Source organism: Rhagoletis pomonella, unplaced genomic scaffold, assembly GCF_013731165.1.
Source record: "Rhagoletis pomonella isolate Grant_MI unplaced genomic scaffold, Rhpom_1.0 Rhpom_scaffold_00039, whole genome shotgun sequence".
Taxonomy (NCBI): Eukaryota; Metazoa; Arthropoda; class Insecta; order Diptera; family Tephritidae; genus Rhagoletis; species Rhagoletis pomonella.
Window position 1 is genome coordinate 261,823 of NW_023458593.1, and position 23,634 is coordinate 285,456.

Here is a 23,634-nt window from a genome sequence, read left to right on the forward strand (position 1 = left end):
ATTAAAATAAATGAAGGTTACGATGATGAACTAGGCGTGCTCCAACACTTGTACTTTATTCTACTGGAATTCAATGGGCTACAAAACTGCATACTCAGAATCTAATTAAAAACTCCAAATTTTTACGAAAATTCGTAGATTTTTTTTAATTGTGTAAATTTTTAAGACAGTGTCACTCGATTGGTACCTTTGTACTGATTTGTACATTTTTATATTGGGCTATTGGTACAAAATAAAAAAATTGGGACACATTTTTTTTTTAGTCAAAAGTTTGGTACAATACAGCAATCTTGTATTGAAAAATTTGAACAAATTATTTTTCGTGATTGGGATAAAGAAAAATGTTTGTGTATTCACACAACTGGGATACGATTTGCACCAAATTTCGGCACATTCCCAATCGTGTGAAACTGCCTTTAAGTTTGTATTAATACGGATGTTGTTAAGGAATGAACTATAAACAACTAACCAAAATTAAATAACATCAAAAATAATATTTTAAAACTTGTAAAAATTTGGTGCGGCTATAACTTTTCCGATTATTGTACATAAGTTGACTATGATTACTCGGCCGTGCTATCATAGTAGCACAATGCCACTAATACATACTTGACTTACAAAAAAAAACCTGCAGTCTAATGTATGTACATAAATATATACATTTGTATTGATTTACGTATTAAATAATTTGTTTGTCACTTGTTTTCTATTCAACATTTCTGTGAATTTTGGACATTCGTTAGATGGTCAAACGCTGCCAATTAATCGCAGACAGCGTGCCTACAACAATGGTACTCTCATTATAGAGCAGCTTCAGCGACTGGAAGACGCGGGCACATACACATGCATGGCACAAAGCAAACAGAAACAAACGTCGCGACGCAATGTGGAGATCCAAGTACTAGGTAAGAATATTACATACATATCCCTAATTGTGTACACTTGGCCTAAAGGCAGTGTTGTCACTTCAAAACCAAATTAGTGGTAAATTACACAGTGCTACAAAAAAGCATAAATAAGTGCGCAAAAGTACGAAAAACTGGTTTTTTAACGGTAAATCAAGATTTCGGGGGTGTTTGGCATATTTCGATTCTTGTTTTACTCGAAAAGACCTACCAGAAAATATACATAACTTCCGAGGCATTTTTTAGTGTCGCACAGTGTTATTAATAAAATCAGTGGTAGATCCCTAACAAAGTGGGGTAGAATATTTGTAAACTTTTTATTCGCCGAATTCCACTGTAGTAACCATAGGTCCATTCAATAACTTTTCCAGTAAGTACTTAAAGCGAGAGCGTAAAAGAAAAATAGAGAGTAAAATTGGGAGCAAGAGACAATTTTCAGAAAAAGTTATTGAACGCAAACCTAGTAAAAACTTGCAACTTATGCCATTTTGACACTTTGTGACGGTTAAGTTTTGGCGCGCAATTTTCTTTTTAATTGGGAATAGTTCCCATCGTCATAAAAATAAAAAATATAGAATAGATTTAAATTTTTCATTCGTATTTTCATTTCACTAATTATGTTTCATCAAATCATCCTCTTAAACAGTTTGTTTCCATTTGAATTTGACACATAACCTTACTTTTTGACTCCTGCAAATTCCTGCTAGTAAAATTTTTACTTGCAAGAATTTGCGGCTCTTTCGGGTTGTTACGCTCTCGAATTCGCTCTCTCTTGCAAAAATGTTGGGTTATTGAATGCATTTCCTGTAAAAACTTGCAAATACTAGCAACAATTTGTAAAAATTTTTTGATATTGTATGGACCTCATATATGTAATACTTCTATATTGCTAGTACAATATGATATGTTTTTAATTTGGAATAAAAGAATGAAGCGCCATATCAAAACAGGGACGGTTCAGGGAATTAAACAAACAAGCAAACGTTTTACGGTTCCCTAACCGCGAAAATAACGTAAGCGATTTTTTTTTTATTTAATGCACAAATGATCTTTGAGCATCTTCGCCTTTTCATTGCCCATTTCTCTTTTCGCGTTCGAATCTAAAATAAAGGCAAACGGTGAGAAAATTGTGTGTCCGTTTCTTTAAATGTCACACTTTTGTAAAGCAAAAAAACGCACATACAGCCGGGCTCCCGTTTCCGAATTTGCAAAAATTTTGCGTTTTAGTTTTCAAATCGCAAAATTACGTGCTCCAATATTCGCAAATCGGAAAATTTTTGCGGTTTCAAATCGGTTGCCGATGAGACGGTGGAATGAAAAGTAAATGGCAAAATTAACATAAATAACAAGCTAGCTTAGTTTAGATTTATTTTTGATTATGCCCATTATATTTTGCGATATTTTTGGCGTCCTAAAATTAACGTTTTATGTTGATTTTAATTGTTTAATTCACTATTTATTATACACATCTCCGTTTTGGGCAACGAAAATTTATCGAAGCAACGAAGATTTACGATTTGGTGCGGACGATACATGTGCGATAATTGTTGTATACCTTCAAGGGATGGCTTTTAAGAATGCTGGAATGTGGAAAATGGAACTTATCGATAACAAAAAGTTGCGAATTCAAGAGCACCCAAAAATAAAAACGTACGATTTTTACGAAAACGCAAAACGCAAAAGTAAACGAAAATGGGAGCCCGGCTGATAATCTGCCCTTTGAAGCTTTGTCAGAGGAGATGGTTACCCTGAAAATCAGATGGTTGCTTAAAACGATAATATTATGAAATGCGTGAGCTGTACAAGGAGAAGAAGGCAAAGACATACCCTTTTATAGGGTTGAGTGTAACATCCAACACTTTTTGCACTGTGAAAGGGCAACATTTTTTGGAAGAAACGAAATCACTGGAAATAATATCACAATTTAAACAAACTGAAAATTCATTGCACTCGTTCAACTTTTGTTTCCTGTGGAAATGTATCACCAGGAAAATCGACTCGTGTAAATGCAGCTTTAGACTGGTTTTCACTATATCATATTAGGTCCATTCCTTATCTTTTCGAACTAAAATCTGAAAAGTGTCAAAATGCAAGAGCGTAAGCAAAATGCACTCACTAAAACAGAATAACAGGAAAAAGTAAAGAAACGCAAAAAAGCAAATTTTTAGTCCAAAGAATGGCAACAACAAAACTAACGTCAAATAAGAATAGAAATGTATGTACAAAACACATTCACACAAGCACAAGCACATTAAACGCTTAGGGCCGGTTACTCAATGTCTGGTTAACACTAATCTCTGGTTAAACATCGTCAACAGTTGACAGTCGAAGAGTGCGGACGTGTTTTTAAGTTCGCTCCGTAGTCATTAAATATTGTGATAATTTAATAAAACAAAAAAAAAAATAAAAAATAAATAAAATAAACAAACAAACCAAATGAAAACAGAAAGCGATGAGTCAAGCTGAAATCCGAGCTCAGAAGCAACGCGAGCAAAATGAGCGCCGGCTTTCAGTTCAACGCAACAACGCATATTTCTCTATTCGGTCCCAGAGTGACAGCGAAGGCGCAAAGCCCAATCCATCGACCACCCTCAAACCCCCTCAACATTCAGGTCAGCGGACTTGTCCTCCAAACTTACCATTGACGACTCCGATGTCTTGGAGTGAAGAGTGCGCTTCACCTGTGCCGTATCACATTTCACGCCCAACGCTTACATCAAATTCGGTAAGCGATAACATATCCCGAAATATAGCGGCAACAACAACGAGTACAGTGACATGTTCTACTACCTCTATTGCGCCAACAACAAAAACAAACACACCGGTACCTGCCGACTGCACAGCGGTGTCAACAGCCCGGCCTATTCTTGCTGCACAAGCACAAATTAACTTGAGTGCAAGCACTGGCAACAAAGGTAAAGCGCAAGAAAAGTTGAAAATGAAACAACTAAAAATGCGGCCATACAGACTGGAATGGACCGCTATGTTACAATAAAAAGAAAACTTAGTCCGCAAAATTCAACGGGCAGTAAGACAAAAATAAACCGCCTAACCTCAACTCAGCAAGTCAGTACGAATAGATTTGCACTAAGTGACAATGCCGATGATGTGAATAGCCAAATTTCTGAAGGTGCTGCAAAAGCTACTAATGCCAAACCTCCGCCCATTTTTATAAGAGAAGAGAATCCAAGCGCTCTTGTAAAAAAATTCACACAGCTAATCGGTAGTAATAAGTTTCATATTATCCCACTATCTAAGGGAAACATTCGCGAAACTAAAGTACAAATTTATTCCGGACAGGATTTTCGAACAGTGTCCAAATACCTGAATGACACAAACACAAAATTTTATACATACCAACTTAAAAGTGCAAAAGGTCTACAAATTGTAATTAAAGGTATCGAACCAAGCGTTGAAGCTGTGGAAGTTTTGGAAGCACTTAAAGAACAAGGTTTCAATCCAAAAGCTGCTGTGAATATTTTTAATAGGAACAAAATCTCTCAACCTATGTTTAAAGTTGAGCTCGAGCCTGAAAACAAACCTCTGGGCAAAAACGATGTGCATCCAATTTATAAATTACAATATCTGCTGCATCGTAGGATAACTGTGGAAGAACCGCATAAGAGAAATGGCCCTGTACAATGCACCAACTGCCAGGAGTATGGTCATACTAGGTCTTACTGCACGCTTCGCTCAGTGTGCGTAGCTTGTGGAGAGCTACATGTCTCTGCCACTTGCACATCAAACAAGGAAGACCCGCGTGCAAAAAATTGTGGCAACTGCGGTGGAAATCACACAGCAAACCACAGAGGCTGCCCAGTCTATAAGGAGTTAAAAAATCGGATCAACCAACGCGTGGCTTCCATACGTACTCATAATGTACCGAATGCCTTTGTACCCTCCCAAATGAATCCTGACGTCTTCTTCGCCAAAAGAGCCACGTCGCCAACAGTTCAATCAAACACCGTCAATGGCGTCTCGTTTGCAAGTGCCTTAAAATCAGGCTTAGAAAACCGTGCCCCTACAAAAACTGCACCTCAAGTTGCGCCGCAAGAACAGCATCCCCATGCACAATATGGTAAACAATCCAATATCGAAGCTATGAGAGCGTCGATGCAACAAAGCATGATGAATTTCATGACTTTCATGCAAAACACAATGCAAGAACTCATGCGAAATCAAAATACGCTGCTCAACCTGCTTGCTACTCAGCAAACAAGATAATGACCTTACTTAAAATAGCCCTCTGGAATGCAAATGGCATTCCTCGCCACAAACTAGAGCTGACAAAATTTCTTAAGGACAAGGAAATTGACATAATGCTCCTTGCTGAAACACACCTAACTAATAGATATAATTTTGACATTTCGGGATATACCTTTTATTGCACGAATCATCCAGATGGAAAGGCGCATGGCGGAACTGGTATTTTAGTCAGAAACCGGATTAAACACCATCATTTGACTGGAATTGCCGAGAATTGTCTGCGAGCAACATCAATATGCGTACAAACAAAGCAAGGTGATATTACGCTGTCCGCGGTTTATTGTCCCCCACGTTTCACGGTAACAGAAAAACAGTTTATGGATTTCTTCAGTTCGCTGGGAGAGCGCTTCCTTGCTGCAGGTGATTATAATGCGAAGCACCCTCACTGGGGCTCACGCTTGTCCAACCCTAAAGGCAAGCAATTATATGACGCGCTTATTTGTAGAAGAAACAAACTCGATTACGCTTCTCCTGGAAAGCCTACATATTGGCCGGCAGACCCGCAAAAGTTGCCAGATTTGATTGACTTTGCGGTGACAAGGAAAATTCCTCGCGGCCTTATTAGTACAGAATCAGTTGCAGATCTCTCATCAGACCACTCACCTGTACTTTTCACCTTGTGGCATCAGCCGCAAGAAAAAGAGTCACCCTATATGCTCACGACAAGGGCTACAAATTGGTTAAAGTATAAAAAATATATCAGTGCGCATATAGACCGATATTGAAAACTCCATAGCCGCTCTTGAATCTACACTTAGAGCAGCCGCTAGCATTTCCACACCCCAGAAAGGTTATGTGCAAAATAAAAAAATATAATTTAACCAATAGGAAAATTGAAATGCTTGTCTTGGAAAAACGACGCCTACGACGGATATGGCAGACTCATAGATCACCAGCATCAAAACAACTGCTCAAGGCGGCCACACATGCACTGACGAGAGCCCTCAAGAACGAGGAACAGTACGCACAGTACCGGTACATCCAAAAGCTCTCACCGACTAGCACAAAGCACTCGTTATGGAAAGCACACCACAAGCTAAATGCGCCAATAGAGACTGAAATGCCAGTACGGGACCACAATGGCAAATGGTCTCGGAGTGACGCAGAAAAAGCAAACACCTTTGCTTCTCATCTAAAAAATGTTTTTAGGCCAAACCCCGCAACTAATGATTTTCAACTTCCACCCGTACCCAATGTGTCAAAATGTGAGCCGCTGAAATTTGTACCTGAAGAAATTTCAAAAGTAATTAAGGATCAACTGCAACCAAATAAGGCCCCAGGGCAGGACTTAATAACCCCAAAAATGATTATTGAGCTACCAAATTGTGCTGTACTTTGCATCTGTATGCTATTTAACGCAATCACTAAACATTGTCATTTCCCTCACCAATGGAAAAAGTCGACTATTGTGATGATACCAAAGCCCGGAAAGGACAAAACGCAGCCATCTTCATATAGGCCCATCAGCCTGCTACCGTGTATGTCGAAATTATTCGAAAAACTTCTTATGCTGCGCATCTCCCCACATCTGCAAGCCCGCAATATAATACCACTTCACCAATTTGGCTTCAGGGAAAAACATGGAACAATCGAGCAGGTAAATCGCATAACAACCGAAATCCGAACAGCGTTTGAAAAGAGGGAATATTGCGCTGCAATATTTCTTGACGTCGCCCAGGCATTTGACCGCGTTTGGCTAGATGGTCTTATGTATTAAATACAAATGCTACTCCCACAAAGCACACACAAACTGCTTAAGTCATACCTTTATAATCGAAAGTTTGCAGTTCGATGTAACACCACCATTTCCCAAGCCCATGCAATCGAAGCTGGAGTGCCACAAGGCAGTGTCCTTGGCCCGATGTTGTATGTCTTATATACCGCGGATATTCCTACAAACGACCGCCTGATAATGTCCACTTTTGCCGATGACACTGCCATAATCAGCCGCTCCAAGTGTCCTCTACAAGCAACTGTGCTCCTAGGCAATCATATGGAAGCTGTTGCCAATTGGCTCGCAAACTGGCGAATAAAGGTTAACGAGCAAAAATGTAAGCAAGTTACATTTACACTGAATAAGAGTAACTGTCCGCCCTTGACTTTAAACAACGTACAAATACCACGAAGCAATCATGTCACTTACCTAGGGGTCCACCTGGACAGGCGACTTACTTGGCGAAACCACATAGTGGCTAAAAGGACTCATCTCAAGCTGAAGGCTAATTCTCTCCACTGGCTTATTAACTCTCGCTCACCCCTGAGTCTGGAGTATAAAGTGCTTATTTACAATACAGCTTTAAAACCGATATGGACCTATGGATGTGAGTTATGGGGAAACGCGAGCAGCAGCAACATCGAAATCCTTCGTCGTGCGCAATCTAAAATCCTTCGAACAATCACCGGAGCGCCTTGGTATATGCGAAATGAGAACATACACCGCGACTTGAGAATACCAGAAGTACGAACCAAAATAGAACAACGGAAGACGAAATATGTATCGAAGCTTTTAGCGCACCCAAATCATTTAGCAAGATCTTTATTGCGTGTCAACAGGACCTCAAGACTACGTAGGAATGACTTACCAGCCCAGTCGTAATCTTTTCTTAGGGCCAGTTAAGAAAATACTCATCCCAACTAGGGGATGTAAATTAAGTGAATATATTAAGATTCTAAAACTTATTGTTAGGCTCTTAGGCAGGGCAGATTCAATAAATACGTTACCGACTCCCTGTTATATGAATGGAGTCGAATACGTCGATAACAATGTTTAACCGGGGATTAGTGTTAACCAAACAATGAGTAACCGGCCCTTACTATATCAATTACTTTTTGCCTCCTTCCACTTTCAATTCACTTTTTTACTTTTTAGATTATTCTCACTTTTGGTGTATTCTTTAATTTCCGTTAATTTAAATTCAGTTGAGTTTGACACTTTTCAAGATTTTTCCAGCAAAAATACTTCTAACTAAATCTGACTACTTCGGACTGAAGAGAGTCACTCTCACTGAGTGTTGCTCTCTCATTTTTGCTATCATTTTCGAGTTAAGGAACCTTTTTTTGGACTAAATCTGACTACTTCTGACTTTTTCTGAGTGTTTCTGGGGGATAAGGATCGCAACTATTTTGTGGACATATTTTGGCAACATATTTTGACACAACTTTACCAACAGCAGACAGATAGTCAATTAAACAGCACATGTACACGGCTGAAAACCTATTCTGATCTAAGTCAATCGATAAACCGTTTTTTAGTTCCATTTGATAACGTGTTTTCACTGAATTTGACTTAGTGAAACCAGCATTTATCCTTCATTTACGCAATAGAAATTTTGAAATGCTTGGTAGCACCTTCAGCTCTTGACTTTTCTGACTTTTAAATTCATATTCAGGAGAAAATTTGCATTTCAACTTTTATGAATTAGGTTAAAAATTTTATTTCAGTAAAATTGTGGTAGATTTTTTAAATATGTGGTAGAAGTAAAAAATGACCGAAAATGTAGTAGATCTACCACAATTGTGGTAAAGTGGCAGCACTGCCTAAAGCTATGTCGCTTAAATGAGACTAAATGTGACGTGTTTTTTGGGACAAATAGGAAAGCTTTACAACTATCCGGTTAACCAAATAAACGAATGTTAACTGAATCCGTACTAATCGGATTTTATCCTAACACACGAATATTCGAACCCGAATCCGAATATACGGATAATCCCAGGCTTAGTTTGTAGTTGATGGGACAAGAACTGGCCGTTGCACACTTATAGGCTGTTACCTCAATAGCGATCCATGAATCATCTAATTTTTAACAGTCAACATGTTTATACCGCCACATGATGCGCTTTGACTCAGTTCGCTGTTACTCCAAATGGATACATAAACCTAATTCAAATACGCTTTGAAATTGAAAAGTGTATTTGTTTTCAAATCGGTTTCTTTTTTCTCACATCGCACAGTGTTTTGACTATAAATACAGAGGCAGGTGGATATAATAGTTAACCTAACAAGTGCTCTAATTTCACATGGGAAAAGGAAAACCCTAAATATAAAATATGGGGAAGATTGGATCTTTGTAACGTCTACAACTCACAAAAGATATGGGCTCAACCATTAAATAAGATAGAATTTTAGTTAATTTTGTGTTTCTGCTTTCCACTCTCAGAAAAATAAAGGTTACAATTAAAAATTACATAGGTATTCTCCTTCCTCCCAATGTTTGGTGTGATTTTTCCATTGTTCAAAAAATTATTTTCACGAAATTATGCATAAAGAAGCTGAAAGTCGGAAAATTATTTTAATGAAGATTTTGACTCAAATCGTTTAGAAAAGACGTGTTATGACAATTAAAATTATATATGTTTAAAATAAAGTAAATAGAGGTAGAGGGCATCCAATTATTCCACTAAAACAACGAAACTAAAGTTTTTTAAAGTTTGACATCGATAGACTCTATGTTGCCGTGATCCGACTGTAGAAACACGTATAGCTCCATACGTGTTCGCCTCGGCGAGGAGAAGGTTTACAACTGGGCTAGAACATGAGAAGGGTTGCCACCTGTGAAACAATTAAATACAATTAAGCTAAATAAATTACTACAATAAGGGTATCAATCGAAATGATTTTGAAAGGGCTTTATTTCTAAACAACATATGGGTTACCAGCTGTTTAAAAATCAGATTAAACTTTTTTTTTGTATTACAAAAACGAACCGTGGCAACCCTTATCAAAAAGTTCTTAAAAAAATACCTTTCATTTGATATCCATATTAATTGTTTTAGTTAAATTTTGTAAAATCGAAAATAAATGAAACCCTTAAATTACTATCCTAAGGGATTGTAGAGTACTAAGTAATAAAATAGTGCTTTATAATCTATTTTCAATATAATGGCAACTCTAACCCTTGCGGTGTTGTTCGTCTATCGATTCTGACATTCTCTTAGTCGTTCATCTCAAGCCAAGTGCGAAACACATCTTAGTACGTAAGCCATCTGTATTTTACATGTTGTAAGCGTGAATTAAATAAAGTCTTACAACCCACACAAGGATCTTTTTTCACTCGGTTATCACATTGGCGACGACATAGCGCGTGTTAATAAAATACGATGGCTTCCTCGCAAATAGGCGTAGTTCCGCATTTTGACTGTGACCATAATCTTTGGCACATATTTAAGGCGCAGCTCCAGCAATTTTTCGTTGCTAATGACATTACTAGTAACGCTAAAATGAAAGCAATTTTGCTAACGGCGATTTCCGAGAAGTCGTATCCCTGTAGGGAAAACACGAACTAGTGAACCAAATTTCTAGTTCAGTACTAGTTCTTTTTCGCCAAAAACGAACCAGTCCGATAGTAACTAGTCACGCACCAGTCCAAAAGCAATGAAATGTGGTACTTTCACTAAACTATTTTATTTTAAACTTTAAACGCAGGGAAGGTAATCATTATGAGAAAAATAATTTAAATCAGCATTTAATAATTGTGTTATGAATTATTATTGAGTTTTATTTTTTCGGTCAAACGGAAATAATTATTATTTGATTTCTATTTTTGGGATTACAAATAATGATTATTTTATGATTTTTAATTTTTCGCGCAGAGATTATCATTAATTTTGAGTTTTATTTTTCCACTTAAAAATGATAATTTATAAAATTGAAAAGGCCATACATACGCAACCTACTGAAATTTTGACCTGAAAAGTCTGGGTCTTTTTCCTCTTAAAAGGGTGCGGCTACCTCTCAAAAGGATACGTCGGTAATCACGCTGGTATAGTTTTTGAGTTGCTTAATAATCATTTTACTTAGTGATTCCATAAAAAAAGGCCAAGATCCTGAAGGACAATTGAGAAAGGCAATGCAGTTGCAGAAAAAGAGGCATTTAAAAAAAAAGTGTCAAAATAATTACCACTTTCTCACAAAATTTATTTAAAAATGCAAGCCACCAGTGTTACCTTTTTTTTAAGAAAAGACAAATTATTTTTTTTATGCAATCCACCACTGCTACCTTAATACAGTCAGTCAATAAAGTTTAGGTACAACGAATTTTTTACAATAAGGGTAACTATTTTTTTTAAATTTTAAGTTTCGGTAATTTTTTATAAAAATATGGTAAATTCTACAACAAAATCCCCAAAAATCAGAGTTCCAAACCTTGTGGAAAATTTAAGAAAATTCTGCAAAGTTTCATTAAAATAATTCACTTTCTATTTACGCTCTCTAGAAAACGTTTTTTAGCCCATTCAATTTTAGTATAATGAAGTGCAAGTATGAGGAAGCTAGGACTTACCAAACAACAAAAAAAAAAAATTGCTAAATATCAATGGTAAGTCCTAGCTACCTCAAACTTGCACTTTGTTATATTAAAATTGAATGGGCTAATAACTGAGTACTTAACTTTTTTCTAAAGTGTAAATTGCAATACTTGGATGGAAATTCGCAGAGTTTTCTTTAATTTTGCATAAGGTTTGGAACTCTGATTTTTGGGGTTTTTGGTGTAGAATTAACCATATTTTTATTAAAAATTAGGAAAAAATAAATATTTAAAAAATAGTTCCGGTATTGTAAAAACTTCACTGTACCTAAACTTTATTGACTGACTGTATATATTATTTAAGTTAAGTACGACAAAAACTTTCGAAGTACTTCATATACATATAAGCTTAAAAAGAACAGAATTTACTTAAAAATCAATATGCTTAAATTTAGTCAAGCAAGACAAAGTGAACTAATATTTTTACTTTTAAGCAGAACGCACTTTTGTTTTTTACTTACTACTTAAGTTTAATACTACTACTACTACTAATGTGGTTTATAAATTTTTAATAAATGCGTTTAAACATTTGTGATGGTATTGTCCTTCCTTCAATCGATCGTATTTAATATAAAAGGGAAATGTTTCGACAAGCCTGATTAGAAATATATATCTAAGGTGACGAATTTATAAAAGGTTGGGAACTTCACATAAAAAATGGATGCAGATCGAACTAGATCTCATCTGTCGAATTAGGAACTGGTTTGGAACTAAAGAAAAGGGTATGCAGAACGAACTAGATCTCATCTGTTGAATTTGTAACTGGTTCGTAACTATAGAAAAAGGGATGCAAAACGAACTAGATCTTATCTGTCGAATTTAGAACTGGTTCGGAACTAGAGTCAAAGGGATGCAACAGGGGACAATTGTCACTTCCTAGGACATCGCAATGTTAAATTCGCCAGTCGCTAGCATGCAAAAGAGAATTAAGGCGTACTAGTCATGGTTCCAAACGCACTAGAACCGAACCAGTTCCGCACTAGTTCGTTTCCCTACAGGGATACACTACTTCACAAGAATGATAGAATACAAGATTGCGCCAATCGAGCTGAGAGCAACTGGGTATGACGTTACATTATTTTGAGAATGAGAGTGTAAAGAACAATTTTGAAGAAGAAGAAGAAGAAGCGAACAAGTGGGGATGTAAAACCAGGTTGAATTGTACCTACTCTTCAGCTTCTTTAATTTGAACATACATTCGGTACAAGCACATTATTTTAGGTACATTTGGAACATAGTAAAATTTGCGACAAGGTACAAATTTTATACAGCAAGTAGAGATTCATCTGAATCAATGAACGAATGGGCAGTACGTGTAAGAGCGCTGGCGATGCCATGTAAGTTTGGTGAAAGGATGGACATTGATATGTGTGGCCGATTTGTGATGGGTCTGGGAAGGGGCACAGCACGAGACAAGATATTTCTAGAAGAGGCAACATCATGCACATGGCAGAAAATACTGGATATAGCCAATGCCACGTAGTACATTCAAAAACAACAACAAGTAACAGGAAAAAACGAGCCTGGAGAAATGATGTACATGCGGAGCAGGAATAACACGAAGAAAGAGGACAAAGTACAACAGAAGCAACAGCACGAAGGCCAGCGTAAAAAGCAGCGGTGTGACGGGATGCAATACACAAAAATGTTCGGTATGTGGTTACACTAATCATCCTAGTGTTAATTGCAGGTATAAAAGTTATAAATGTAAAAAATGCGGTGTTACCGGGCATCTAAGAAAAATGGGTAAGAGTAGCGTTAGGTCAAAAGAACAACACAAACAATTGAACTATGTACAAACAAGTGAAGCTGTCTTATATAAATACATTGCAGAGGGAGATCGATGAGCCTATACAATTAGGAGTGTGTATTGAAAATATACCGCTAGTATTTTAACTGGATACAGGGTGTTGTTTCACTTGGTACATTTAAAAAATTCTTTAAAGCCAAAGAAATATATGCAACGAATATTGTGCTTAAGTCATATACTGGCGAGGAAATTTTTCCTGTGGGAAGTTGTGACTTGTAAGTAAAATATAAGCAAAGATGTTGCGATGTACAATTTTTAATCATTAAAGGCGAGGGTCCACCCTTACTGGGTCGCAATTTTTGTAGGAAATTCACGTTGGGAGTTGCCGAAATTAATCATTTTGACCTTGACACTGATGAAAGAAAATGTCACAAAAATTTAAAAGTTTATTTGATGTAGGGTTAGGTTGCTTTATAAAAGGCAAAGCAAAGTTACAATTAAGAGATAACGCAGCACCAAAATTTTTCAAGCCTAGACCAGTGCCACTTGCCATACAATCTAAGGTGGAAAAAGAAATCGAACATTTAGTGAAAATTGGTGTACTTAAGCCTGCAGAATATAGCGATTGGGGCACTCCAATTGTACTGGTGCTAAAAAAGAATGGTGATGTCCGGATTTGCGGTGACTTTAAAGTCACAGTAAACCCTAACTTGGTGATTGAGAAGTACCCCTTACCTCAAATTGAGGATATTTTTGCAAGATTAAATGGGGGAGTTGAGTTTACTAGTTTAGATATGTCTATGGCATACCAACAGATTCAACTTGATGATAATTCTAAAGAGCTTACAACAATTTCGACGTCAAAAGGCCTGTTACAATATAATCGATTAGTTTACGGTTTGACATCCGCACCAGCCATATTTCAAAAGATAATGGACAAATTATTACTTGGTTTAGATGGAGTAGTTGTCTTTTTGGAGGACATTTTAATTACAGCACCAAATAGGAAATTGCACATGGAAAGGCTCGATAAGGTTTTGTCGATTTTAAAAGATGCAGGGCTGAAATTGGCACAAGAAAAGTGTGTTTTCTTTGCTGATAGACTCAAATACTTGGGTCATGTTATTGACAAAAATGGGTTGCAGACATGTCCAGATAAGGTTAAAGATATAGACGAAATGCCCTACCCAACAAATTTAAATGAGCTTCAAAGTTGTTTAAGAGTAATTAATTTTTATCGGAAATTTCTGCCGGATGTGGCCACTGTATGTGCACCCTTATACATATAGTTTACTTAAGTCGGGGCAAACGTTTGATGCAGTTGATCGGTTAAAAGACGATCTAAAGAAAACTACTTGCTTGACGTATTTTGATTCAATGTGCAAGACCACAATAACAGTGGATACTAGCCCTACAGGTGTTGCAGCAGTTCTATCACAAGTATCAGACAAGCAAGATATGCCTATAGAATTTGCTTCTCGTAAGCTTACAGACGTCGAACAGCGGTATTCACAGCTAGATAAAGAAGCTCTAGCAATTTTGTTCGGCATACAAAAGTTTCATCACTATTGGGTGGTTCACAAGGTGTCGTACTTGTCGTATTTTTGTATGTTGTAAAGTTTTTAACGGCTAAATAAATGTTTAGAGGACTTGAAATCACCACCAACTATTTTTAATTGTCTGAAATTTCATAATAAAACTTTTATGTTAGCTTGCGAATTCCTTAAATACAGTTTTAGCCGTTTAAAGTTTATGACATACAACAGTACGACAGTATACAACACCTTGTGAGCTCCCTATATGTCTATGGAAGACGTTTTACGCTGGTAACTAACAACAAACCATTAGAGTATATTTTTGGTCTGAAAAAAGGTATTCCCTTGATGGCCGCAAATAGATTGCAGCGTGTAGCAATTGCGTTGTCAGGCTACAATTTTGACATCAAGCACATTAAATCGCAAGGAAATATAGCTGATTATTTTTCAAGACACCCCGTAAGAAAAGTCGAAGAACAAGGCTGTTATGAAGGGATTGCCCTGAATTATTTCCAAGATGTTAGTAATCTTCCCGTAAATTTTGAAAATATTCGCAAAAGTTCAGAAGTTGGCCCGCTTTTGCAAAAAGTAAAAGAATTTGCAAGACATAAATGGCCTGGAAAATGCGAGGATATTGAGTTAAAACAATTTTTTGCGCGTAGCTTTGAAATCTACGAAGAAGAAGGATGTCTCTTTTGGGGGTATAGAATAATTGTCCCAAAAATTCTCCAAGAACAAGTTTGCAATGCTTTACACCAGACACATATGGGAATAAATAAAATCAAATCCATGGCTAGAGAGATTTGTTGGTGGCCTGGTCAAAGCAATGATTTATAAGAAGCGGTAAAAAATTGCGAATCTTGTCTTAAGCATAGAAATAATCCACCAAAAAATGAATTGCTAAAATGGAAATGGCCGAAGCGGCCGTGGCATCGTATTCATATCGATTTTTTTGGACCTTTTGTGAAGCGTTGGTGTCTTGTTGTAGTGGAGAGCTACACTAAGTGGGTCGAGTGCATCGATATGGGTACGAGTACCACAGCTCGAAGTACTATCCTTGCTTTGAAGGAATTATTCGCACGGTTTGGCTTACCAAACGAAATAATTTTGGATAACGGTGCGCCTTTTGTGTCACAAGAGTTTAAAGAGTTCACTGCATTAAATGGTATACGCCATATTACATCTCCAGTGGGTTACCCGGCTACTAATGGCTAAGCAAAAAATACAGTTAAAACTATAAAGAATGCGCTAAAGAAAAGTTTGTACCAGGTCGACCCTTCATATTTTTCAACAATGTTGTGTAGATTTTTACTTGATTACCGCGACGCGAAACATTTAAGTACTGGTGTAGCTCCAGCTCAGTTGATGTTTAAAAGAAAGCTTCGCACTAGGTTGGACCTAATAAATCCTAAGCGTAAAGCAGAAGTTGTAGAATTAGAACAAGTTCAGGAAAATGTTGCTAGGAATCGAGATATACAAAAGAATTATAATAAAGGTAACAAAAAATCTAAATTTTGTAAATTTTGTATTAACAGTTTCGCATTGGTTAAAGATTATTCAAAGCCAGGTAAAGTTTCATGGACAAAATGTAAAGTAAAAGATAAAATTGGAAAACAGACTTATCGGGTAAAGCCAATAAATTCAGATAAAATCTGGAAACGGCACGCGAACCAAATGCTGCATTGTAACGATTATAAAACAAGCAAAACAAATGTTTGTATACCCCCTGTCCTAAACGATTATACGCAGCCATTACCTGTACAAAATTTTACGAATAATGTTAATGAACAAGATTTAAAAAAGGCCGCAAACGAAGTTGTCAATTTGCATTAGCCCGTCTCTGAAAGAAGATACAACTTAAGACCTAGAAATTAAGCACTAATCGCATAAATCAAATGTATAGTAAGTTATGGGACGAACGACTAAGGGGGGTATATGTAGAGTACTAAGTACTAAGTAATAAAATAGTGCTTTATAATATATTTTCAATATAATGGCAACTCTAACCCTTTCCGACTTGCGGTGTTGTTCGTCTATCGATTCTGACATTTTCTTAGACGTTCTTCTCAAGCCAAGTGCGAAACACATCTTAGTACGTAAGCCATCTGTATTTTACAAGTTGTAAGCGTGAATTAAATAAAGTCTTACAACCCACACAAAGATCTTTTTTCACTTGGTTATCACAGGGATAACACTTTATATATAGGCAAAACATTGTTTAGGAGCTTTCTTTTAGTACCCACGAATAGTAATTTTGTATTTTAATTTTAAAACAGTAAATTAAATACATAAAATATGGAAAGTAGGGATTTTTAAAATACGTTTCACTTGATAATCAGTATGATGTTATATTTAGCTTATAAATAATTTCGAATAGGTGACAACTTTGTATGAATATCTTCAGAGGTAACTCCTGTCTAGACAACCTTAAAATTAAAGACATTATCTGTATACAAAATCTTAAGAGCCAAATTTTTACAGAACTTACCGTTAAGATGAGAATTTTTTTCTAAAAGTACTGGCAACTATTTTCTACCCCTATAACTCCCCAAAGTTTTTAATACACCCATCCCCTTCCGCACCTGAGCTCTGTTTTATTCGTCTTGATTTTCCTAAACCCCTCTTTACTTATTGAACACTTTTACGGAACCCCTATACATACATGTACATAAAACTGGTTGGTCGCTTTGGACTCTTTGTTAGGTCCTTTATTAATGCCAGTATGCAGCTCTCAAGAAAAGCAAAAACTCCATATAAAATGACGTACAAGAAATGGCTAAGACATTTTATTGTGTCAAATTTCCTTAAGGCTGTATACAGCTCTTAAGAAATTTGTACGCTTGCACTACGGTATTCTAAACTTTTTTGAAAAAACAGAGCACAAGAAAACCCATGTTTGCCCCATATATGCCCATTCCATTTTTTCTTGAGGAAAGAGTGAGGCAACTGACTGTGAAGCAAATGGTGAAGCATCAGATGTCAAAATTCTTTGGACATACACACGAAATAATGGCAATATTTCCTTGACCGTTTTCTTGAGAGCTGCACACTGACCTTTACTTTGGAAACATTTCTTTGACCAGAAGTGTGCAATGTAGTGAGAGCTGCGTGCACCAATAATTCTTTATCTACTTCGAATGAAGAATCATAGAATACTAGATTGCGCCAATCGAGTTGAGAGCAACTGCGTGTGACATCACACCAGTGTGACCAGGTTAGCCTTTTCGAGGCTAGATTTAGCATTTAATTTGATGCCATAGCCTCAGAAATTTAGATCTGACTTCGTGGCTTTTTTCTGGCATTTTTTTAAATTAAAATATTCATAATAAAATTCGACCTGGAACTATAAAAATAAGTACCTAAGATTCGTAAAAAGCTTCAATATTTCTAAAACTACTATCTATCGTTAAAATATTACAATAAGAGTTCAAAGTACTATTTCTTTGAGAGAATTTTGCTTTAAACCGTATTTTTGCAATTTGATTTTTGGCGTACTACTTGCGTACTATGATAAAGAAAATATTAAAATTTTTGCATTTTACCTATCCTAAACTTCTTTTTGCATAGATTGAAGTTATGTAACCGTTATTGGCCTGAAAGTTGTTATTCTGTGTTTTTATGAGAATTATTTAAGAAATTATTAACAGAAAACCGTAAACGAATTTAGCTTCGATTTTTGCGACCATCTGGTGAGACTGCATCACACTATTATGAGAATGAGAGTGTAACGAACAATTTTGAGGAAGAAGAGGAAGAAGCGAACAAGTGGTGCGAAATAGTGATGTAAACCTAGGTTGAATTGTACCCACTCTTCAGCTTCTTAAATTTGAACGTACATTCGGTACAATCACATTATTTTAGGTACATTTGGAACGTAGTAAAATATTGTTTCATGTAAGTCCAAAAGTTGTTACGGTACAGAAGGAGGAAGGAATCAAAAATATATGAACATAAAAGTACTTGTTTACTGTTTAGGACGTGTATCTACCTTTAGGTACAACTTTTCGGCAAATAGGTACAATATGAATATTTAATATTCATCACTAAAGCTCAAAAAAATAATGTGGCGTCAGCGAAACGGTGGATGCTGTCAAGTCGAAAAAGCAAGGATTAGCGGTCCGCGGAATGCGCCACCTTTGTTTCGCTGCATCGAGGCAATGAGCGGCATTTCTGTATGGCGCCGCTCAGCCGATCATTGCGTGGCCTCGGCCTTAAGGCTCCGTTATGCATACTTGGCATTGCTTGAGCGTTGTCACATAAGGAATCTGTTAAATGAACTTCGCGTGTAAGCGGTTACCCAACGCACAGCATTACATACGTAAAAGTCTGTTGGTTTTTGATTTCTACGTAAAAATGGTATAGCAGTGCATGCAATGCCAAGTATGCATAACAGAGCCTTTAGGCTTTCGATGCTTCCTGCTCGTAAAAAAATATGCGCAGTAAAAAGTTAACTAATTAAATCGATGAAAAGTTTTAGTTATATCAACTATTGTGAACTTCCGTTTATGTGGTTACAATAATTTGAAGCTACAATCAACAAGTTTTTAGTAAATAAAAGTTATTGGTTTTGAAATTTTTGTTGTTAATAGGCGGCCCCCCTAAATTTGGTTCTGGCTACGCCCATGGATAATTATATATACCTACCAGGGGCGCACCCAGGAATATATTTTTATATTTCTGAAGATATATCACCGGAAAATACTGAAAATTTGCTTCAGATAATACCCTCTTTAAAATACATTTATGCAAGTTTTATGTACAGTATGTAATAAATTAGTAAACGTTTTAAAATTCATAAACTGCACTTTATTTACAGATTAACAGAACTCAAACGCTTTTAACCGACTTCAAAAAAAAGGGAGGTTATCATCTCGCCGGAATACATAACTTTGGACCAAGTGAACCGTTTTCAATAATCCTTTTTTTATTAGAAAGATAGTACCTCAAGGTCGTCCCGATATTTGTTTTAGAGATCCGATGATTGGATCATGAAGAAATTAACGGTACCCCTAAATTTGAATATGAGAATTGAAGTCGGTTGTGTTCTTTCCTTAAAAACTACTTGCTTAATAAAAAGTTCTATAAACTCAAGATGCGCCCAACTTTCAAAAGTACCTAATAAAAAATTTTAAAAAAGAGTCAGTAAAAATAAATTTATTGATTCCATGAATTTTTGCACTTCTATGTTCATTCTTTCGATTTCTGGTTTTCGATAGAGATGGTGATTTTTCACGATTGCTAAATTTTTTTAATATTTCAAATACCAAAAAAATTAACTGAACTCTCAAGAAAAACGAAAAATTCATATAAAACGACGGACGAGAAATAGAAAAGAAATTTTCTTCTACCAAAATTTCTTAAATCAGTTTGCAGCTCTCAAGAAAAAAAATGCTCGTATATTTATTCCCTCATGAAAATTTACAGCAAAAGCAAAGCGCTTTTTCAAGCAACAGAAATTATAATAAATATTTCTTATAATTTCCTTGAGAGCTGGATTCTTAGCTTTAAGATACAGATTGTATTTGAGGTTATTAGCTTTAGGGGGGGTTTGAACCCCAAAACCCACCCCTTGTGTGCGCTAATGATACCTACATATATATGTGTAATCTTAAATAAAACGTTTGTTTTTGTGTTTTGTTGCAGTACCCCCTAAAATTATGCCTATCCAAGCAATGACCAATATGTTGCGCGAGGGCATGCGTGCTGCCATTTCGTGCCAAATTCTGGAAGGGGATTTACCAGTGAGTTTTCGCTGGGAACGTAATAACAAACCATTAATCGGAACTGGGTGAGTGCACAGAAATAGAAAATAGCTAAAATAAAAAAGTGGCATTCTATGCATGATAATATAAGAACACTATAACACTTGACACTACCAAACAAAATATTTTTAACATTGAATACTCAAACTCACAAAAACGTTTTGATTTTTACTACGTATGCATCATGATAAAAACAGAGTAAGGTAGAAGGCATATTCAACGAGGTAGAAATGACAACTCAGTCGAACTCTCTCATAACTGACTGTAATGTAAAAAAAAACAAGTAAGAGCAGCGCTGTCTTCGGCTATGCCGAAGGCTTCATACCTTTCATGAACATCTGCAAATTTTACTTTGACAGATTACTGCTTTTGAATACATGTGCATACATTGATAGAGGAGTTACATACTTATATAAAAAATCGCATCTAAAAAATCAGAGGTATGGAAGATATACTTTATATGGCACCAATCTAAGTGATTTTCACTGCTATGTGATCGGTATGTAAACCGGTAACACAATTTATTGGGTTTAGTTTCCTACATAAAGGAGATATATGGCAAAAACTGGTATCTGAACAATCAGTGCTATAGGAGATAAAGCTTATACAGCATAGATTTTGATGATTTTCTCAGTAGACTTTGTATTATTATTTATAAAATATCTTACGAAATTTATCGGTTTTAGCTGTTCAAATAAAGAAGTTTTACAGTAAAATCCCATATCTGAACAATCAGATGTATGGAAGATATATGTTGTAGTCATCCGATCCTTGTTATTTTCACTGTAAGTATTCTGTTAATAATGAGAGAAAATGCTGCGAAGTTTCATGTTCCTAGCTGCATAAATGGAGGAGTTATGATAAAAGACCTCATATCTGAACAATCAGTTGTATGGGGTCTGCAGGTTATAGTGACCCGATCTTTGTTATTTTCGCTGCAAGTCTTCTGTTGATAATGAGTGAAAACAGCGCGAAATTTCATGGTCCTAGCTACATAAATGGATGAATTATAACGAAAAATCTCATATCTGAACAATCAGTTGTATGGGAGCTATAGGTTATAGTTACCCGATCTTTTTAATTTTCACTGTAAGTTTTCTGTGGATATTCATTGAAAATAGTGCGGAATTTCATGTTCCTAGCTATATAAATGGAGGAGTTATAACGAAAAATTGTATATCTGAACAATCAGTTGTATAAGAGCTATAGGTTATAGTGACCCGATCTTTGTAATTTTCACTGTAAGTATTCTGTTGATAATGGGTGCAAGTACTGCAAAATTTCATGTTCGTAGCTGCATAAATGGAGAAGTTATAACGAAAAATCTCATATCTGAACAATCTGTTGTATGGGAGCTATATGTTATAGTGGTCCGATTCTGCCGGTTCCGACAAATGATTAATACATTATAAAAATACACCCACCTACCAAATTTGATACGGATATCTCGAAAACTGAGAGACTAGATTGCATACAAACAGACGGACAGACGGACAGACGGACATGGCTAAATCAACTCAGCTCGACGTTCTGATCACATAAGTATACATTTTAATGGGTCTATCTCTTTTTGTTCTGGTACTTACAAACATCGGACCAAAGTTATAATACCATTTCATGCTCATGAAAGGTATAAAAACGCGCTAAAGTTCGGACGTGTTTTTTACAGCTCTGCTATTTTTGGCTTTTTTCTGCGTTTAAAGTGAACATATCTATTAATGTTGTAAAAATCATATAATGAGACAGTGACTCTTGGTGACATTAATTAGATTGAATTGCTTTCGGCATTTAATAATAATAATAATATTAAAGGGTGAACACACCAAAATTGCGACACTTTGGGAAGCTTATAACTTACCCAAAACTAATTCAATATTTTGAAATTCAAATACAATAAGCTGACCACATGACCTTAGTTGGACCTAGAAGAAATTTCATTTGAATTTGATTCCTAGTTGAGTTAAAAATGGCAACCGAGTTAGAAACGAGACAAACCATTTTGCACGAGTTTATAAATGATCCGGCCTTAAGTACACGTAAAATTGCTAAAAAATTAAAGATTGCACTATTCGACAGTTTTCAGGATTTTAATCGGTACAAATAAGGCCTGCCAGTTACGAGAAAACCAGGGAGCGGGGGTTAGCATGGTCAAAGTTATAAAAACAGTGCTCGGAAGGTCCTCAGTGCGTTTTCGCGAAATCCGAAGATTTTGTCGCGTTATGTTGCAAAATCCGTACGCAGATCGCAGTTTTTCGTACAAAAGGTAAAGAGGAAAGCTTCATTGAGATGGTCTACTGCTCAAACAGCGCCAGACCGAGGCACAAAGTAGAATGTTACAGCGAAATCCCGCATTCGGAAGTTGTATGAATTCTAAATTAAAAAATACAGCTGCATTGTTATGGACTACGAAACCTACTGCTATAAAAATTTAAAATATATTGCAAGTCAAGATTTTTATACTGGTGCAAGTCGTCAAGATGCCCCTGAAAGTTGTAAGCTGAAAATGAAGTCCAAATTTCCAAAAAAAACACATGGTTTGGCAAGCTATTTGATCCTGTGGCCGTAAGAGCAGCCCTTTTTTCCCATCCGGGACAATGAATGATCAAGTTTATCGGGATAAGTGCCTCAAAAGGCGTCTTCTGTCATTTATCAACAGATAAGGAGTAGGCCACTGTTCTAGGCGGACGTGGGAACCTGCCACTATGCCAAGGACACATTGCCGTGGTATAATGCAAATAACATCAATTTTGTACCTCACGACTGCAATCCACCCAATAGCCCAGAGCCACGTCCTATTGGGGAATATTGGTCAATTGTCAAAGAAATCTTGCAGAAAACAGGTGAAACAGTGAAAAATATTGAAGAGTGCAAAACAAAGTAGTTGTGCGCATCGCGTAAAGTCGATGATGCAGTCGTGCAGAACATGATGGCGCGTGTGCGATGAAAATACCGATCACTTGCATATGGAGCAAATAATAACTAATATTTTAACATTTTAATAACATCTAAACTTCCAAGTTATATAATACAAAAAAAAAATAATTTCAAAGCCTGCTAGTTTGTTTCTGGTAGTAATTTCTAAGTGTCGCAGTTTTGGTGTGTTCACCCTTTAGC

General features: G+C 36.3%; 1 protein-coding gene across 1 annotated transcript in view; it reads left to right on the top strand.

The window, feature by feature from the left end:
• Window positions 1-23,634, top strand: part of LOC118749741 (Down syndrome cell adhesion molecule-like protein Dscam2) — a 266,791-nt gene that overhangs the window by 226,717 nt on the left and 16,440 nt on the right. Inside the window, exons 4-5 of the mRNA XM_036484519.1 lie at window positions 744-905; window positions 20,402-20,546. Of these exons, the coding sequence (XP_036340412.1) occupies window positions 744-905; window positions 20,402-20,546 (307 nt within the window). The remainder of the gene's footprint in view (window positions 1-743; window positions 906-20,401; window positions 20,547-23,634) is intronic.